The 13,632-nt window shown below is 48.3% G+C and overlaps 1 protein-coding gene across 1 annotated transcript in view; it reads left to right on the top strand.

Moving 5' to 3' along the window:
- The window catches only part of plxna2 (plexin A2), a 166,215-nt gene that overhangs the window by 65,351 nt on the left and 87,232 nt on the right, over positions 1-13,632 (top strand). The window contains exon 4 of the mRNA XM_070967634.1: positions 2,505-2,639. Coding sequence (XP_070823735.1) covers positions 2,505-2,639 — 135 coding nt within the window. The remainder of the gene's footprint in view (positions 1-2,504; positions 2,640-13,632) is intronic.

The following is a 13,632-nucleotide window of genomic DNA, read 5'->3' as shown; positions in this document are numbered from 1 at the left end:
CTTTTTCCTCACTTTACTCAGTTGCAGCTCCCAGACACTGGTGATAGAGAGAGACTGGCTAATGGCCGTGGTGTTGAAATGGGGGACCATGTTAGGCCAGGCCAAACCAAGGGCAGCTCTCTGGGGCAGCGGGGGTTGTTTCTGTGGACGGGTCCTCCTAAAATAGAAGAGCGGGAGTATTGTCAGAGGGGCTTGAGGGTATGAATCCAACCTGTTAGCAGCCTTCTCACCCAGCCTGATAAATAATGCAGGGTCAAATGGGGCAGAGAGGGGATTGGTTTAAGTACCTGAGAGAGCCGGCGAAAGTAAAGTGATGCTCAGGAAATGAATGTTTTGGGCCTGAGAGTCGCTTACTCAGGTGGTAGATACTGTGGGCTGCAGCGATGGCAGCGTGGGACTGAGTGAGGTCAGCCGACAGAGTTTTTGACAGAATTATTTTTGGTCCAGTGAGCACTGGTTTCTCCATTCGCCCCCCACCCCCCTTTTTCTGTCTCATCCGCCCACCCAGAGGTAAGCCACCCTGCAAAGTGCTGCACATTCAACAAACCCCCCCTCACACACACGCGCACATTTCTTCACTGCCTTACAAGGTTGTGGGTGTGTGTTTGTGTCTGCATATGTGCGAATGTAACACACTTTGCAAGATTTACAGCCACTATAGAAAAGCCGCTTCTTAATGCGAAAACCAACTGGGTGTGTGTGCGTGTGTGTGTGTGTGTGTGTGTACACGGTGGGATGGTGTGAGTGCTTCTGGAGTGCTTGAGTGTCAGTTATGTTGATTCCATTTCTAAGCCTAAGCTGTTGGAAAAAAAAACAGGATATACGAAAGAAGAGGAGACGGAGAAACAGATGTTATCGGTGACTGAGGAAAGCGCAAGGTCGCTCATTATTTATCTCTTTGTGCACACATCTGCACTCATGATTAAATGTGTTTACTGAACAGTTAACTGTTTATTAATTGCCAGGCCTGGTGCTCATGTTAATTCATTTGTGTGTAAGAAATCCTTGCTCTCCTGCCCGGAGAGGGGAGCTTTTGTTCTAGGCACGCTCATCGCCAGCCGTGTGTTTGAGCATGTGTCTTGGGCCCCCGGACGGCGGTGAGAGACTGTGCGATAGTGATCTGATTCAGATGAACTGCAGGCGTGCAGGGGGGGAAGGTCGGGTTATCTTGTGATCCCCAGCGGCTGCCTGCTAGGACACATATCACAGCATGACAGAGCGCTCCTTCGGGTGCACACACGCCCACACCGACGCAGCAGCGAACAGAGCAGCGCCGGTCTGGCCGTGCGCCGGCATGCTTTATGGATGAGCATGCTCGCTGAGGTCTCCCTCCACGCTGCAGTGTCAGTAACCAGATGAAGACTGGCACAGCCCCCACATCCTGCCTTTCTCTTCCTACATATGGTTTTCACATATGTCTTCTTTTCGTTGTTTGGATTAGCCTGCCAAGGTCGGACGTAGGTCAGCCGTGGAAGCCTCAGCCACTTTGAGCTCCGGCCCTCGACTGTGCCGCCTGCTGTCGTGTACTGAGCTAACCCTCAAGCTTTGAAGGCAAAGCTGGGGGGGGGGGGGGGGGGGTTGTGTGAACATACATGACGTTTCTTTTACTTGACCGTCCAGCAGTTTGACACACATTCGCACACACAAAGGCCTCGCGCACATTTGCTCACACACCCTCCCAGTTGATCTTCTTTTGACAGACATGTGACCTTGACTTTCCCCTCTGTGATGTCTTTTGGAGAGTCTGTCTGCTCTTTGGTGCTGTCACCATCTGAATAGATAGATGAATGTTTGGGTGGAGGAAGGCAGGCATGGATAGACAGATGATAGAGCCATCAGCTTTCGCGGGTGGAGGAGGGCCCGTTGACATGTGACATCACAGCCGTCTCTCACGCCCAGCATCAGGAAACCCGCGCCGCCCCTTAAGATTTACTGAGCTGGTTATACGTTCGGCCAAAAGGAGCCAAAGAGTAAAGACGAAAGCGGGCTGGCTGTGGCCCATTTAGGTCAGGGAGGGTCACGTAGCTCATATAAGTCATTAGAAAGCTGTTTTTGTAGTTAGGTGGTCTTGGCCTCAGGTTCAAAGCTTTACTGAGGGAATGCATCATTCATCGGGAGTAAGAGGAAAGGAAAACAGAGCTAAGGTTTCACAAAGGTCTACTTACATCAGAAAATAATTCCTAACAGTTGTTGTAACCCCATCCTACATGGAGTCACAGGGGGCTGACATCTACCTCATACCATGAAATAACACACAATTTAAAAAAAAAGTGTTTGAAGGTCATTTAATCATCTCTCTTATGTTTTCAACTCTTCAATCTTTCTGAGAAGCCCCACCTACCTGAGTCTCCGAGCTGCTAAATGATAATGATGGATTGTTTTGCAAATATTATTTGACCCGCCTCTGTCATTCCTGTCAATCACTCTTCGTCTGTTTTCCCATTCCTGCTGTCATCCAGACAAAAATAGCAATCAATGACCTGTTTGTGCTCTGTGTTTCTCAGATTCGTGTCGACGGGCCTCCTCACGGTGGAATCCAGTATGAGACGGTGTCGGTCATCAAGGACGGCAGCCCCGTCCTGCGAGACATGGCCTTCTCCCTTGACCGCAACTACCTCTACGTCATGTCTGAGAGACAGGTAGGCGCTGGAGAGACGCGTGTTTTCCCAATTACACAACTGTCCTCATGCAGGAGAATGGATGGTTTAAGTGTGTCGTTGTGTGTGTGTGTGCATACGTTTAAATGTCAGGAAAAGGGTGTGTGTGCTCTAGCAGGGCCCAAGATGGCCCACCTCTCAACATCACCAGCACCACCACCCGCTGTTAGCTATAAATAACCTGGGTGGCACAGCGGGGAACGTTGTGACAGCGTTTGATAATGAAGGAGAACAATGAGGGCAGGGAGAAAGAAAGAAATAGAGAGACAAGGAAAGACAAGGTAGAATGAGAGAGAGAGAAAGATGAAGGGCACTCGCCGGCTGGCTGAGGCAGAGGATGTGTCGAAGAGCGATGAGGGGAAGAGGGACAGCTGGAGGAGTGCATGACTTAGAGTAAAGAGAGACACTGAGAGAAGAAGAGAGAAGTGCAAGGTCATCCTTTCACACTTCTAATGAAGTGACACAGCATCGCGGGGCGGGTGGGAAGCAGCCGATAACCATCAATGCAACTGACATACTAAGCAGGCGGAAGAGTCGAGGGCAGGTGAGGTGCAAGGGGATGCAAGGGCGGAGGAGATGAGAGGACGGGAAGGCATGATAGGATGGAGAAGAGACAGGAAGAGGAGGAGAAGTGACGGGAGGAGAGGAGAGGAGGAGCAGCTGCAGGGGAGCGCGGCAGCGTGGCAACCCAAGGGAGAGACGACGTGCAAGGCTGTCAGCGTGAGGTGATAGATTGCCGTCCTCTCTCCTTATCTCTGCTCTTAACACACTCGACGGCTGGCAGGCCGGAGCTCCCAGGTTAGGAGGCACGGATGTGGCGTTAGTGGAGGAGTTATTTAGACAATAGTGCCGATTACTGAGAGAGGGGAAGAGAGGAGCGAGCAGATTTGCTGTAATCCACGTTTGCTCCCCCCCCCGGTGTCTGACTAACACAAAACTCTTGAAAAGTTGCTCAGTTTTTTGTCACTTTCCTGCTGTGAGAATAAAAATATAACAAAGTCAATTGCAGTCACATCACCAGTAATAGCGCTGCATTTCAACCCGTATTCCCGCTGAGCCACATCGCAGAATTGAACAAATTATTTAAAATCTCAAATCTCACTTTTATTAACATTTACACAGTGTGTCCACCCAAATATTTTCACTGACGTCTCCAGGATGAGAATTCAAATCCGCAAACACAATAAACGCACGTGCGTCCGACAGCGAGTCGGTGACTCTGTAGCGAGGCGTGACTTCGATTCCACAAGCGAAGACGAGTTTGTACTGAGTCTAAAGTCTGTTTCCCATATTTACCAAATCCTCTATTCCCACTTATTCCGCAGATGAAACAAGCTTTTGATGTCGAGTTCATAACTTCTAGTCATCTGAATGAGAAGTGATGTCTGTGAATATTATTAGCATTCAGCTCGTCGACACTTCTGTTTCGCTCTCCGGGGGTTGTTGAGGATCGAAGCAGGCAGACACACACACACACAGACTGAAATGCTCTCAACTTCTTCGGGGTTGTTGCCCTGCATGTTCAAGGATAGAAGAAGAAGAATCAGACGGACAATCCCCTTTATTTGTCACACAGCAACATCCACATGCACACACACGCCACGCACTGGTGAAATTTTTCCTCCGCCTTTAACCCGTCCCATTCCAGGACGACAGGCAGACCAGGAGTGGTGGGCAGCCATCCGACCGGCGCCCGGGTACCCAGTTCTCATTGGTCAGGTGGTTATCTTCTTGCATGTTTTTAGTGGGGCAGAACATGCAAACTCCACACAGAAAGTAAGTTTGCATGCAGGCCGAAGGCATGGTGGAGGACACGCCCCCAGCGCCCACAGCGAGAATCGAACCCAGGACCTTCTAGCTGTGAGGCGACAGTGTTACCACCATGCCACCTGAACATTTATATCAGAAGTGGGATTCGATCCCACGCCTCCAGGGGAGACTGTGACTTGAATGCAGCGCCTACAATAGTCACACCTGGTTCTGGACAGTGAACGCAACATTTAATTGTTCTGTGTGAACAAGTCTCTCATGAAGCTTTAATCCGGAATGTCATTCATGTTATAAGATGTGACATATTTCTACTCGAGAGGGGGATTTGGATGTATAGTGTTATAGTGTGTTTTTCACTAGTAGCACTATCCACTGTAAAATATACAGCAGCCGCCCTCGAACCAGCCCTTGCTTGCATTCAGTGGAAAAGATCTATTTGACCTTTATTTCATCGTCAGCCTAAATACCACCTCGAGCTGCGCACAAGTCAGACATCCAGGACATCACGAGATCCATCTTGTCTGAGCTCCGCTTGTTCCCGTGTGCCTGGCCGATGCCGTTTGAGGCCAAGCGCATGGCGATGGGAGGCTGCAAGAACAAAGGAGGGATGATATCAAACAGAAAGCAGGGCAGATTTGGCTCCAGTTGCATTTCCTACTCGGAATAACAAAGAGGCCCTCTGTGTTTGGCACAGTGGGAAAGAGAGAGTACAGAGGGGCCGAGGGAGAGACGGGCAGACATCGAATGAGAGGGAGTAATATTTGCTCAGCGAGGCCATGCTCCACAATCTGGGCTCTCGCTCTCTCTCTCCAGTCCTCACACCTGTCTGTGTGTGTTGTGGCGAAGCCGAGAATCGTGGGATGTGCGAGGCCTTTGTAAACACAAACATGCAGACAGGCACCCGCAGGGACACACACTCACACACACACACACACGAGGCACATGCTCCCTCGGTTTTCATTTGCATAGGTAACACCATAGCGCACTGGCTCTTGCAATCATGTGTACACTCGCACAAAAAAAACTATAATTACAGACACATTCAGTATTCAAATGGAATCTCCACAAGGCTTTCGGAGGCTTTTCATCCAGCCTTTTTCTCTCACCCGCATATGTATAGATTACACCTACTGCATATGTATAGATTCAGTCTCAGACTCTTACACATGCGCTGCAAGTTATCTGCCAGTGTGTGAACGAACTTCCCGCTTGCTCTCATTTGTTCCTCTCTCACACTCCCACACCAGACACCATCGCTCACTCACCCCCCAAACATATTTAATAGCTCTCTGTTTCACATTCAATCCGTGGTGCCGCCATGTTAAGCTGCGCTTTTGTTTTGTAGATGTAATGACAATAGCATCCACCATATTAATGATGTGGTGAGACTGACCCAGTGCGAGGCAGCGCAGTGGAACTGATGAAAAGACCTGGCTCACTGACTTTCTCTTCTCCAGGAGCAGTGCGAGAGTGTGTGTGTGTGCGCGCCTTCCTGTAGGGTGCTGTATCATTACTGACAGTCCTGAAATACATAGCAGGAGGTTTTCATCTCGAGATTTATCTTCAGACATCTGCGTATATCCGCTTTGGCGCCTCTATTGAAAAACCTCAAAAACGCGCTTGTTGCATCATCTCTGCGTTCTCACCGTTTCTCTTTGAGCTCCGTGTCTTCCTCCCGTGATTCTGCAGATCCATCCTACGAATTTCTGCCAGATCACATGTTTGAGTCATGTTGCGTGAGAGTGTGTGCGCGACTGCTTCTATATTTAGACCAATAATCCAGCGATTTTGGTACTTGGCTGGGTAGCAGAGCTGGCGGCACATGCAGTGATGGAGAGAAAAAGGTCATAGCTGTTTCAGGAGATTTGGTTGAGCTGCCTTCTAGACACGTCCTCAACTTTATTCCCTCTCCTCTTTTTTTCCCTGTCTTTTTCCTCCCTCGCTGCCATATGAAATGCCCCCTGAAATGTCTTACATTCCTGAAACACCTCGCTGCGTTTAATATTGCATCAAAAGCAGTAGATTTCAAACTGAATACCGCACCTTTCACTGCTGTAGCAAAGCCGGCGTGCTATGGACTATAGCACATAACATCTGCTTAAGTTTTGCACAGTAAAGCTCAGCAGGCTTTAACCTTTATCTGTAAGTCCTGCTTTACATACAGCCTGATACACTGTGCCCACGGTAATACTCTAGTGGCATAACAATTGCAGCAGAGGCTCTAATCAAACAGGTAGAAAGAGTATTCATGTGTGAATGGCAGCTGGAGCACAGCTAAACCACTGGTGCTTTTGCCAGCTCATGCAAATTCAGTGCTTTGGATCTGCATGAGTGTTGGCCTCATCCCCGCCGACCGCCTTTCTCTCTCATTCATTACCCTCCACTCCTTTTTTTCCCCCTCTCCCTTTCTCGTGTTTCTGTTTTCAGAACGTGTGTGCCTGGGAATGCAAAAGGGCCTCGCTTCTTTCTTTCAACACGGCGGCCGGTCCGGTATTTGTGTGTGTTTGTGTGCGCTGAGCTGCATTTCAGGAGTTCAAGCCAACGGAGGGTCGCGCAATCGCGCCTGACACTGTAGCCCACATGAGGCCTAAAGCGCCATTCGTCCTCTTTGTTGTCGGTTTATCAACACAATGCAGTGCACTGGGATAAATGGCGACAACTACTCCAGTATCGAATGGGGTCTTTTGGGGCCTGGATTATCAACATTTTTATGAGGGCTTTTCATTCCCTTTGTGGCGTATTGTGCTGTTATGGCCGCTGGCACCCAGCAGTAGGGCGAGCACTCATCACACACGGTTGAGAATCAGCGACTGCATTATGTCAGTTGCTTTGGTCAGCGGCCAGTGCGCAGAGCCCGGGCTATAATGTATTATTCATGGGGAACAATCAAGATTTAACATCTGAAAGGGTTTTGAAGTGATACCTGTGGCGCAGCCTTAGTTCTGCCTGAGAAGCTTTTTGAAAACACCTTAAAAAAGAAAAAAAAATAAACCCCAGACAAAAAAAATAAATGAAAGTGTTACCTTTTTATCATGTCTTAATTAAATCCCAAGAAAAGAGGCAGGTGTTGACTTTGTAATGGAGCTCAATGGGTTTTGTAATGTTTTATGGCTGTGGCACACAAGTGCATAATAGACCTTAACAGACTTAATGGTGTTCTCTGTGAAATAGTGGCCGTCTAATTGCCAGCTCTTTATAAGGATACGAGTGAAATTCCCGCTAGCATGACCAACTGAGGGACACTGAGCTGGCTTGTAAAACAGACTCGTCTTTCATGGACAGACACACAGTCCTCCCCCTATAGAGGCGTTCAGCCATGTGCTGCTGTCACTCTCCAATACACTCTTGGCTCTTTAGCAAACATTAAACTCAGCCTCCAATCCTCCAACGCCGTCCTTCCTCCCTGACCCGGCTCCATGTATGGAACGGCAACATTACAGCTCACAGATTATCAGAAAAGAAAAGAAGACCTCTTTTTTTCAAGCCTGGCAATTTCTCCCAGGTGCTCAGCTGTGAAATTTGAAATCCATGCATGGATTCTTTCTTCTTTTTTTTAACCTTTTTTTTGTGCGAGGCCTCTTCTCAACCTGTTCTCCCTCCGAGCACCCCCACCCTTCTTTCCCCTAGAGTTTTCTGGTTATCCTCCCTCCTTCCCCTTATCCCCCAGAACCTTTGTTTGGCTGGTGTGGTTAGATTGGGAGGAAATGGGTTCAGTGGTTATCAAGACGGGAGGAAATAGGATTCATTCACACCTCATCCAGGCTTAGATTAGCTGACATGCTACTGGCTCATCATTATGCAGGACTTTGGTGTGTATGACAAGCTGATTTCATGTGTTAATGGGCATGGAACACATGATGGCTTATATCCAGCCGTACCACTGTGCGCTGTAGGTGTTACAGCTTGTGCAGATGCAAAAAAAAGCGACTAGCAGCAGTGTTGTTGGAAAGCCTTTTGTTTCCCGGTTTTGCTGTTTACACCCTCCACAACAAGCAGATTGGACTGGCTCATGTCCAGGCCACTCATTCAGTGACTTAAGTGTGTGTGCACGCGTTTCCTCATGTTTCTTTCTCCTAAATGCCCAACTCTGATTTTCACCATCTATTTCAGAGCCTCCCGGAGGACGCTTGCATCCTTTTCTTATACAACCCTGATTCCTAAAAAGTCAGACTTCTGTGTGAAATGGGACGATTTTCCAACAAACTGTGTTTACTGACAACAGTTTATCAAAGTGTTCTCGAGCCCCTGAAGTAATCTCCTTCATCCAATCATGTGTTCACAAAGTGGTGAACCTCCCTCCATCCTGGCTTGTGTACGACTGAGCCTTTCCAGGATGCCCCTTTCATACCCAATCATGATGCTATCACCTGTTACCAATCAACCTGTTTACCTGTGGAATGATCCAAACAGATGTTTTGGGAGCTTTCCACATCTTTCCCAGTCTTTAGTTGCTCCTGTCCCAATGTCGAAACATGTTGCCACAAACGTATCACGATCTGCATTCTCACCTTTTTTGGACTGGGGGTTGCAGAGGAGGAACAATAATCTTGTGGGGAGGAAGGAGTCTGGCAAAGGTTCAGGCTGAAAGAATGGGCACAGCAGCAGGGCAAACAAAGTCAAAAAGGCACAGGGACAAAAGATTAGCACTTTGTGCCTACTTCCTCTGAGCTCCTCCTTCCTTTCTGCTGTTTGTTAGCCTGCTGTCAGGGCTGAGTAGCGAAGGGGTTTCCGGCGACTACCACTACCTCAACAAGTGTTGCCTTGCCGTCCCTTGACCCTGTGTTGACCCTAGGGACGTCTAGTTAGCTTGCAGCTGCCAGAGAGCAAACCAGACCAGGGCTTTGACCATTGACCCTTATCTCTGCGTTTCTCACCAATCTGTCCGTCAGCGACACTCGGACAAAGAGTCCCAATAACTCGACTGCCCTCCCTTATGGCACAGAGGTCAATCAAGGAGCGGCTTTCAGGATGAGAGAGCAATCAGGGGAATGTGCTGAATTCAGTTAAGTCCCACAGTCTTTTAACTTCCTCTCAAGTCTGTTCCCACAATCCAGTTTTTTCACACAAGTGAGGTTCAATAAGCAGAATGCTGAATATTCCCCTCTCTTACCTCTGAATATGAAATGTGAGAAAAAAGAAATATCTTTCTCTCAAGTTCCTGAATGTTCTCTAATTCCCCCGTTGTACTTGTGGTTGGGTTTCGAGCCATATGAATGTGAGCTAAGAGGGATGTCTTGTGCCCAACTTGAGCCTTCAGTTGAGGTCAAATGAGGCTTGTTTTACTTGACACAGGCGGTGCCATATATGCCAGGCATCCACGTCGACAGCAGTGTTTATGGAAGAGAGGTGACCTGAACAAAGGTTCTCTGTCACGCATGAGAAAACTTTGATGCTATGTGCCAACATATGGACCACACATCTGCATCCCATCCCACCCTCATCATGAGAGAGGCCACAGCTTCCCAGCATCTATCTGTTTTTCGACAGACCTCAGCAACAGACAAACATCTCCTGGACAGCCTGCTATCAGTCAGACAACAGACACTGGCCTTGATAGATGGGCCATCATGCTTTATCTGGTATGTAAGCGCGACAGCGGGGTCAGTTTGGCAGCCATGAGGGTGAGGGCCAGCAAATCAATCGCAGGGCCGCTTCCTCACAGGTGCTCTGCAGCTAGAGAGGAGGGGCCGGGGCTGCAGCCTGGAACCTCGGGCTTGGACTCTCCGCTGCTTTCGTGACAGCTTCACTTGATATTGACACCTAGACAAATTAGGATAAATTCCCCTGTCAATACGCTCATCCAGTGTTATTGATGATGCCATTTAGCTTTTCATTCTGAAGAAACCGCTTTCATCCCTGACCCACTTGTCAAGCTCCCTTAATCTTGAGCTTTTCGTGTGCACGTATTTGTATATGTGTGTGTGTACGTTTGTTTGTTCTTGCAGTATTCATGTGTACTTTGAAGCAATAAACTTGGCTAACTACATGCTGGTATTCCTTGGTGGTAATTTACTTTTGCAATTTTAGTAGTTCCTTGTAATTTTAAAGCATATTTATTTATTGTTTCAACTGTTTTTTTCCTCTGTCTTCTCATGTATTTGATGCAGCCTTGCTCTTTATTTTCATTTTGTATTTTGACAATTAAAGGGTCGTACACTCGCTCAGTGTCCAGTCCCATCAGCCACTCTAGTCATTTGCAGCTGTTTTATGGAGAAGTTGTGTTGTTTGAACCAATTTTTCAAAGACAGTGCATTAACCAGATGGATGGAAGGTTTCTGTGGATGCCTCTCATTCATTTAGCTGACATCTCAGCGAAGTGATGTGCTCGATGTGTTTGGTTTAATGCATGTCCACTTTATCTGCTCATGTGCTGTCTCTCAGCATCGTGAGGTCAGGGGTTATGGGAAGTTCAAGGGTTGACTGAGTCTGTTCATCAACCCTGAAGGGGTCACTCAGCAGGCCAGCCAGAGACGCCCCTTCATTGAACCATGTTTTTATAGCCTTCATCTGCTTGACCACTGCTAGTCAGCTATTTCTTTCTCCAGATGACCGATATGAGTATCCTTCCCCCTCTCGGCTATGTTCTAGCAATGTTTTACATGTCTGAATGCCAAGCTCTGTTTGCTCCCTCTGTGCTAGCCCACCTCACAAAGGCACCTCATTTGCATGAGTCCCTGAGCAGGCATTGTTAATTGACTTAAGCCAGGATTAGTGTTAATCAGGTTTTGTGCCCTGGAACCATTGGCCAATCCTAACCTCATTATTTGATAGCAGCACACGTCCTGTCAGCCCCCATCAAGCTGTTAATTAATAGAAGCCTGCGCACCCCGGTCCCAGCCTGAACCCCCTTTTACCTCCCACTTCCCCATCCATCCATCCATCCATCCACCCCCCCTCCTCGCTCTCCCACCTTCACACCCAAGTCCCCCTGCTGTATCAGCAGAGGTCAGTACCCAGCAGTGCATTGTACAAGCTGTGAATTCAGCGAGTCGGCCAGCAGACTGTGTTAACAGACCGTGCAGCTGTCAGTAAACAAACGCCGTGTAGCCTGACGTCTGCTTCAGGTGAAATAGACTCAATAGTGTCAAATCCAGTATGAATGGATTTCAAGATCCACAATAGGGAGACATGTCTGCGTCTCACTGTAAGATCATGTGTGTGTCTACATCCCTTAATACCAGCCAAAAGCTCATGGCTGTCTCCCACCCTAACCCCCCGCCCAACCCCCCCGCAGGCGTCTCTCACTGGCCCCCTGACATAATATGAGATAATGAGGAAAAGGATACCCGATACTCAGACCCTCTGACACCTCTGTCTCTGTCTGTCTGCAGAGTTTGCCATTAGCCAGCCGACTGTTGCTCCACAAACGTAGCCCCTGAAGAAAAGATCTCATTTTCACACCCAGTCTGCACTTTTGCCACATTGCTGAACCGTGTGAGATGGAAAATGTATTCCGTGGATAAATGCATGTTTGAGTGGCAGGGTCTGGGGGAGTGAAGCAGAACAGCATATTTAGTTATTTATTTATTTATTTTAGAGTCAACTAATTGCAGATATTTAGAAGTAAACAGTAGAAGAATAGATGTGGTCAGTTAAGGCAGAAAATCATCACTCTAAGGACCGCGAGCAGCAAACCTGTCCATGAACTTCTTTAAATCCTCTCATTATCTAGAAACGCATCAATTCATCTTTAATTAAAGTCCAGTTTCAGTCTGCTTGGTATTGTGTTGCTGTGTTTATACCCCGAAATTCTTACTTCTCTTCCTTCCCGCGCTTTCTTATGGGTAGCTGTGCAACATTCGTGTGTAGTATGTGTGTGCTCATGTGCACACTTTGTCACTTTGTGAATGTGAGCCAAAGGAACAGTCCAGGAGCCATCCTGCCAGAATAATCAGCTCTATAATTAAGAGCTGCGAGTATGTCAACTGCCTTCATATACCCCCCTTCTCTCTCTCTGTCTCTTTCACTCTCTCTGTCTGTCTGCCTCTATAATGGCGCAGCATTTGTCTGTTTCCTCTCAGCGCCTATGCAGAATGCTCATGACATTTATTGTGAAACTAATGGCAGTGCTTCACTCCTCCTAATTGTAGGCTTTAATTGCAATAATTATTTACAAGCCTAATTAGAGCCTAGAGAGTGTCAGGGAGAAACACGAGTGCTGGTTGAAGGAATCACGACAGGGTTTGTCAGGAGCCAGGCGAAGAGTAAAGTGAATAGAGTGGCAAGGTTTGGTCTATAATTGGGGAGGCCATGTCTGCAAGTCTCACTGCCTCCCTCGCTTTTTCACTGCCTCTTTTTGCGTGTGTCGATTGCCGTCCTCCTCTGCGTTGAGATGGGGCTGCAATCACCGAGCGAAGAATAGTCTAGTAGGTTTTGAAGCCGAGCCCACACATCAGCGGATAGCAGCAGGATCCTTCCCCCAGAACTGTGGTGGAGGTGTTTATTCAGAGGTCTCAGGCTGACTGTAGACTGATCTTTCCTGTTTGAGAGGGGCTGACAGCTCACTTCACTGCACCACCAGCTGCCTTCTAAAGGAGTGAATAAGTGTGTTTGTGTGTGTGCGCACATGCATCTTAGGTGCATTTGTCACAGAGTACATTGTTGCTCTGTGTGTTCGAACCAGGGCCTTGGTTCATTTGCTGCAGTTTGGCAGCCCCCCAGGAGGTCTTTTGTGTGTTTGGTGTGTGTGTGTGTGTGTGTGTGTGTGTGTGTGTGTGTGTGTGTGTGTGTGTGTGTGTGTGTGTGTGTGTGTGTGTGTGTGTGTGTGTGTGTGTGTGTGTGTGTGTGTGTGTGTGTGTGTGTGTGTCTTACTGTGTGATGCGGTCATGCTGCCAGGTCTGCAATATGCTCTTTGTCTGTCCTTCACAAGGCCGGTCTTATAGTAAACAGGCTGCAGCAGGAGAGCTGCTGGTTTTGATGGGCTACCCATGGCAGCTCAACCCTCTCCTCCTCTCTCTCCCTCTCTCCCTCTCTCTCTACAGTTGTTGGGGTTGTGCAACACTCTCCCCAATTTTCCCCACTCCACCCCCCGTCCCCCTTGTCTTCTCGTCTTCCCCTTTCTTCTCTCCTGTCAGTGCGGCGTCCGATGGGAGGACTCAATCCCACAATGCCATTCTCCTCTCCCCTGCGGCTCACTTTGACAAAGCTGTCAGCCTCAGCCCCGGTGATGGATGTAGTGTTGTACAGTGCGTGCGTGTGTGCGTCT

This window comes from Chaetodon trifascialis, chromosome 8 (assembly GCF_039877785.1).
Source record: "Chaetodon trifascialis isolate fChaTrf1 chromosome 8, fChaTrf1.hap1, whole genome shotgun sequence".
NCBI classification, from domain to species: domain Eukaryota; kingdom Metazoa; phylum Chordata; class Actinopteri; order Chaetodontiformes; family Chaetodontidae; genus Chaetodon; species Chaetodon trifascialis.
Note: the sequence above shows the minus strand (reverse complement) of the source record. Positions and strands in the feature narration are given on the sequence as shown.